The 6,144-nt window shown below is 54.0% G+C and overlaps 2 protein-coding genes across 2 annotated transcripts in view; one reads left to right on the forward strand and one right to left on the reverse strand.

Annotated features, from left to right (window-relative positions):
- The first annotated feature begins 359 nt into the window (after positions 1-359).
- SLC35G2 (solute carrier family 35, member G2) lies at positions 360-1,771 on the forward strand. The gene has a single exon (XM_010084567.1). It carries the CDS (start codon positions 516-518, stop codon positions 1,749-1,751), a length of 1,236 nt encoding a protein of 411 aa, XP_010082869.1. The 5' UTR covers positions 360-515; the 3' UTR covers positions 1,752-1,771.
- Positions 1,772-3,940: 2,169 nt separating this feature from the next.
- The window catches only part of SCLY (selenocysteine lyase), a gene marked incomplete at its 5' end in the record, with an annotated part of 2,597 nt that continues 393 nt past the window's right edge, over positions 3,941-6,144 (reverse strand). The window contains 6 exons of the mRNA XM_010084569.1: positions 3,941-4,141; positions 4,767-4,842; positions 5,032-5,134; positions 5,284-5,367; positions 5,697-5,733; positions 6,008-6,114. Coding sequence (XP_010082871.1) covers positions 3,982-4,141; positions 4,767-4,842; positions 5,032-5,134; positions 5,284-5,367; positions 5,697-5,733; positions 6,008-6,114 — 567 coding nt within the window. The remainder of the gene's footprint in view (positions 4,142-4,766; positions 4,843-5,031; positions 5,135-5,283; positions 5,368-5,696; positions 5,734-6,007; positions 6,115-6,144) is intronic.

Raw genomic sequence — 6,144 nt, forward strand, 5'->3', positions numbered from 1 at the left:
ATAAATGGGTTCCTCAGCTGATACAGCTGCAGGCTGAAAGGTCTGAGGTCATGAAGCTCCGCTTCGTTGTACTTGCTTGCTGTGGGATCTGGTGTTTGTGAATCGAGCCTGACCTCTGCCTCGCCTCCACACTTGCTGTCCTGAGCTATGACTCAAGACATTATCAGAGTCAAGGTTTCTTCTTCTGCAGAGGAGGATTTATAAAAGAAAGCACAGAGTAACATCAGTCTGTATTCTTTTGAACTTTCTGGACTGAACCCTCGTTTTAGCCAGTTGATATTTTAGTGCAGTAAGAAGAGCATGCAGGTTTCTGTCTGACTATCAAAGGTATTTAGTGTAACTCACTGGAAAACTAAAGCAAACCCAAGAACAATCTACCAGTAATTGGACTTGGTTGATAAAGATAGCTTATAAACACTGACAGCATTTACATACTAATGAACCTCTCACTATTCATCAAATAAAATAAGTGTATCTCGCTTTTTTTCTTAAGACCAGGACATTTCTCTGAGGAAATGGATACATCTTCCCAAAAATACCCAGTCAAAAAGCGAGTGAAAATTCATCCCAACACAGTAACAGTGAAATATACTTCTCATTATCCCCAGCCAGGAGAAGAGGGATATGAGGATGTTAATGAAGACACTGGAGTATTTATGGAGGATAATCCTAAGAAAAGACTACTGAATGATGGGAGAAAGAGAGAAAGGACCTTTTTTGGTACAATAGACACCAAGGTTCAGCCAGCACAACTGCCAAAACCTGATGAGATCAAGCAATCCGAGCATTTTCCTGAAGGAAATATACTGCAGTCGAGGAAAACGTGGGCAGTCCTTTTTGGATCTGCTGTGGCTCACGGATGCGTGGCTCTAATTACAAGATTAGTTTCTGATCGTTCCAAAGTGCCATCCCTAGAGTTAATTTTCATCCGTTCAGTCTTACAGGTGCTGTCCATTACTGTTGTCTGTTATTACCATGAGCCTCCCTTTGGCCCCAAAGGCTACAGACTCCGGCTCTTCTTCTATGGGGTCTGCAATGTCATCTCTATTACCTGTGCTTACACCTCCTTCTCTATAGTTCCCCCCAGCAATGGGACCATAATGTGGAGGGCTACCACTACCGTGTTCAGTGCCATTTTGGCTTTTTTACTCGTAGATGAAGGAATGGCTTATGTAGATGTAATTACTGTAGTTGGCAGTGTGTTTGGTGTTTGTCTGGTCATGATCCCCAACATTGTTAAGGAGGAGAACTCTTTGCTGAGCACCTGGAAGGAAGCATTTGGCTATACCATGACCATTATGGCAGGTTTGACCACTGCTCTCTCTATGATAGTCTATAGGTCAATCAAAGATAGCATCAGCATGTGGATGGCACTGTTCACTTTCAGCTGGACGGGAACGGTGTGGGGAGCATCCACCATGTTCTTACTTCAACAGCCGATCGTCCCACTGGATGGAGAAACCTGGAGCTATCTCCTTGCCATCTGCCTGTGCTCCACAGCAGCCTTCCTGGGGGTCTACTACGCCCTCAGCAAGTTCCACCCCGCGTTGGTCAGCACCGTACAGCACCTGGAGGTTGTCATCGCCATGGTCCTGCAGCTTGTCGTGTTGCGGATCTTCCCAGGTGCTTATGATCTTGTCGGGGGAGCGGTTATTTTGGTTAGTGTGTTTTCCCTTGCATGCCATAAACTGTCCTGGAAGAATTTAGGAAGACAAGATTATCAGGAGATTGTGGATTCTTCCATTAAATGAATTACGGTTTTGCTGCCCGATTCTGGCTGTGCGGCCACGTGAAAGTAACATATTTCAGCTCTGTCGTGTTGTAGCGTAGTGGCCAGGTCCTCTCTCTGCTGTTTAAATTCATGGCTGATGTAGCAATGTCAGCATTTCCAGACCATTTCCAGACTGGTGAATTTGTTCTGGTGTGTACAACCACTGACATTTTGTCACACAAGAAAAGGCGGTTTGTCTCCAGCACACAAGGTGCGTGGGCAGAAGCACAGGCTGGCCACGGAAGCGCAGACCAAGTCCTAGGCGTGTCCTTCCTCACCTTCCCTGGGTAAGGCAATGCAGAGACAGAGGGATTCACCAGCGACGCTCATTCTGTGCAGCACAGTAGTAGGAAAAGGAACAGTGAAGCCATTAAAGCGGTCAACCAGAGCATTCATATCCTCGGTAACACTCCTTATGCTTTGGATGTAATATTCTAAATGAAGTAATGCTAATATTTCTGTGGTTAAAACTTACATTTCCTGTGTGTATAAAGAATATGTCGGTAAACCTTTTTGTGCTTTGTGGTTAAATTTCTGCCTGAATAGATGCAGAAAGCCCAGACCTCCTGTGGTGGAAAGAGAGCCCCAAAAACTGGATCTCCAGCTGTGCACAGCTGGGAAAGAAAGGTCCCCAAGAACTGTAAGGTCCATGATAGATAAAAGATCTACCTCTGAAGCAGAGTGGTATTCTTTCTGTGGAATCACTGGTTCTAAAAGAGGTTTCAACTATTACGCAAGGGAGAAAAAAAAAAAAAAAAAAGGAAAAAAGAAAAGCCAGTATCTGGCATTGAGGTGCGAGCAGCGGCAGTAACACTGAACAGCCTGGCAGGCATCCCGCAACCTTAACTCAGTGTGCTTGGGTCCTAACACTTCAGTTAGAAATTAGATTTATAAAAAACCCCAGGGTTTTATGGCTCCAGACAGTATTCCTGTCCATGCTGATGTACGGCTAGTGAAGAGAAAGACCAGCATCTCAGAACCCATGTCCATATGGGCTCCATGCCAACCAGGACCAGCACACACGCTCCAGCGGACTGTGCCTCTGTTTTGGGACATGAGCATTTTCTGAGGGAAAAGATCATTCAGATGACCCCAACCACTCCAGCTTCCCCCATGGAAAACACCACAGAAAATACATTTTACTTGGGAAGAAGCCACAGCAGCAGCAATCAATTTTATTCCTATGAATAGCCAGGGAGACCCGGTTCCCCAACATCAGTCAGCCCGTCCAGCAGTGCTCCTGATCCGTGTGACACTTGTGTCCTCCTGTGTCCATGAGGGTCACGCAAGGAGGACACGTTTCCTCGGGTGCTGGCACAGCCAGGGCTGTCCCGACAACTCCGTTTCCTTTAGGAGCCTGTGGAGCCGGCAGCAGGAGCTCTGTCCTGTGGGAAGGACAGGAGGACAGGGAGCAGGTAACGCAACATGGTGTTGGGAAAGCTGAGACTGACACCTTCCCAGCCAAAAAACCCTTTGGCAGCTGAGGGCCCTGGCAGGGGCAGGGCAGTTCCCAGCCCAGAATCTTGCTGTGCTTCTATTAACTCCTCTTTTCCTCTGGGGCAGATGGTCTGCCCTCCTCTGAGTGATAACACAGCGGGAAAGCTTCCTCTGTGGAAAGCAACCAGGGCAAAAGGCTCCATCTCCTACGGCTTCCACGCCTGCTACGCGCTGGAGGGAGTCAAGCTCTGAGACCCCACCGTGCCAGCATGCACGCAGCCACCTGGGTACGTGTTGGCAAGCGGGGGGCACCCACCAGTGAGACTCCCTGACTGCCTGCACCGCGCAGCGGGGACATGAGTCCAGAGCAAAGCCCCAAAGCGGCGAAGCCCCCTCCTCAGCACAGCTCCCTGCTGCCTCCCACGCCCACACTAGCGTCTCTGCTCGAGCCACGCATGCTGCAGAGCCGTGCCAGCCCCGCCATGATCCCTGTGAGCACAAGCTGATGCACTGCTAAGCAGAGATAGGAGCACATTGCTGCCAAAATGGGTGATCCCGCTTCCTCCTCCTGCCACCACCAGCTGCTGCTTCCCCAGCATCTGATCCATGATCACAAACTGCAGGCTGGTCAGTTTGACTTGGGGATCAGGCACAAAACTAATCCTCCCAAAACCTGAGCCCAAACTGACACAGGCAGCCAGCACCCAGGGGCCAAGCAGGGCACAACCCCATCCCCAGAACCTGGGTGATGGCTGAGGGGCGATTCCCGGGGTCTATAGGGCTTGGTCCTGGTCCAGCTGCGCCACAGCCTGCACAAGGTCCTGCACAACGAGGTCCACGTCTGCCCGAGTCGTGTCTCGCCCCACACTTAGCCGCAAGGCGTTCTGTGCCACGTCATAGGGGATCCCACAGCTGAGCAGAATCGAGGAGGGCCTGAAACGCAGACGAGGGGTGAGTGGGTTTAACATGAAGGCTGAGGAAGCACGTGCACCGCCAGAGAGCTCCACCAAGCCGTAAGAGGGAGCACATCTACAGATGCACTCCAGGCAAATTTCCTTGCTTTCCAAAAGCACCTGCTCAGCTTGTTGGCCTGTGGTGGATCTGTCTCTTTCCTCTCCATGTCCCTGTGGGCTGGCAGCTCTGCCATGTCTACAGGGCATCGCTTTAGACCAAGCCAAAAGCACCCACTGTGCCCAAACACCGTCAAAGGAGCCCACTGGAGACCCAAACCAGGCTTGAGCAGGCGAGCCAGGCGCCCGCAGACATGAGGCAGGCTCTCTTCTGGCGGTGCCAGGCCTTGAAGAGTACTTCCGAGCTCAGCTGGATCACCAAAGCCAAGAGGGGCAAAGTCCTTCCCAGCAGCAGCCAAGCGTCCCAGCTGTGTCTCCTGCAATAACCTCCTTCCAGCGCTTCAGCCTCCCTGGAGAGCTCTGCACCCTCTTTGTGCCAGGCAACGCTGCCCACAGCCGCCCACTGTTCCCTTCCCTGTCCTGTTCCCTCCCTCCTGCCCGTTCTCTTCTGGGAAGACGCCCTGAGCCTGTCAAAGCTGGCTGCTTACCGATCTCCTTTCTCAGAGTGGCAGGCAGCCCCCACGCTGGCGAGGAGCAACTTGCAGCGAGACAGCACCCTTCGCCCTGCGGCACACACAGCATGGGTCTCCCAGCGCCCAGGCTCTCCCCGGGCTGCTGCCAGCCTCATCCCCCTGCCCAGGCCACGGCTGAGCACTGGCCTCTGGCAGCAGTCTGCTGTGCGGGGCAGGCACTCAGCTCCGTGCAGGGCCGTGGTGGGGTAAGGGCACGATGGAGATGTACGAGCAGAGCTACCTCGAAGGCCTGGGCCGAGGATGGAGAAGTTGGAGGTGTTGCAGAGTCGCTTGGAGCCTGTAAAGTGGCTGTTGAAGTGGATCCTCTGCTTCCCAAAGGCGGCCTGGAGAAATCGGAGGGCTGTGGACCGCTCTGGGGTCATGAGCAGTTCTGTCCTGCTGAGAAGGACGTACCCACCCCGGCTCCAGGCCCTGCACTCTGCAGGCTGAGACCCTGGGAAGGGAGAGACAACCAGGAGCCAGGTCTGCTCACCTCCAGCCTGGCCTCCAGGTAATCCCGAACATCCCGCATGTGAGCCTCATAGGCTTCCCAGTTCTTGCTCACTAACTCTGCAGCCTGAGGACAGAAAACCCAGCCAGGCTCTGTCAGCGACCCCCTGGCACCCGCCTCTGTGCGTGGCCCCCAGGCACGTGGGTCCAGCCCAGCATCCCCCGACAGCCTCCCGGTGCCTGGTGCCACGTGGGCTGCAGAAAGCAGGGTCTGCCAAGCGCCTCTTTCGACCGGCACCAGAAACCGCTGTCTCCCTTCCCTGGAGCTCGCCCACCCTACCGCACCCTGAGTTTGTCACTTCTAATGACAGGGGGAGTGCAGGTGGCCATCCCCGTGCTGGCTCTGCCAGGCAGCATCCCCAGGGAACAGCTCCCCCGTGACCATCGCTGACTCACCTGGCCAAGGCCAGCGATCATCGGGGTGTTCTCGGTGCTGAGAGGGAAGAGGGAACAGGGAATTACTGCTTCTCCAAGCCAGGAACACAACCTCGCGGCACAGACGTTCCCCATGTGGGATGCCTTGCCACTGGCAGTGGGTCCCGGCCGCCCCTCCGAGGCAGCTGGGAAGGGGCAGTCCCATCCTGCGGCTCCTCCCGTGGCAAAGCCTGCCCCCCAGGCCTCCGCAGCTCCCCTGCACGGATCCATCCTCCCCGCCAGGCTACCCACCCCAGGGCTGGCAGGTGACAGAGCTGACCCAGCCACCTTACCCTGGCCGGAAACTCCTCTCCTGTCCCCCTCCAAACAGCATGGGGTGCAGCGGGGCGGCAGTGCCGGGGCCACGCACGTACAGTGCGCCAATCCGCGGGCCATAGAACTGCCGGGAGAAACAGCCACAGTGACAGGC

Source organism: Pterocles gutturalis, unplaced genomic scaffold (assembly GCF_000699245.1).
Source record: "Pterocles gutturalis isolate BGI_N339 unplaced genomic scaffold, ASM69924v1 scaffold2935, whole genome shotgun sequence".
In the NCBI taxonomy this organism is placed as follows: Eukaryota; Metazoa; Chordata; class Aves; order Pterocliformes; family Pteroclidae; genus Pterocles; species Pterocles gutturalis.

Excerpts from the sequence above, each read along its gene's own strand:
- SLC35G2 (XM_010084567.1), top strand. The coding sequence starts at position 516 with ATGGATACATCTTCCCAAAAATACCCAGTCAAAAAGCGAGTGAAAATT.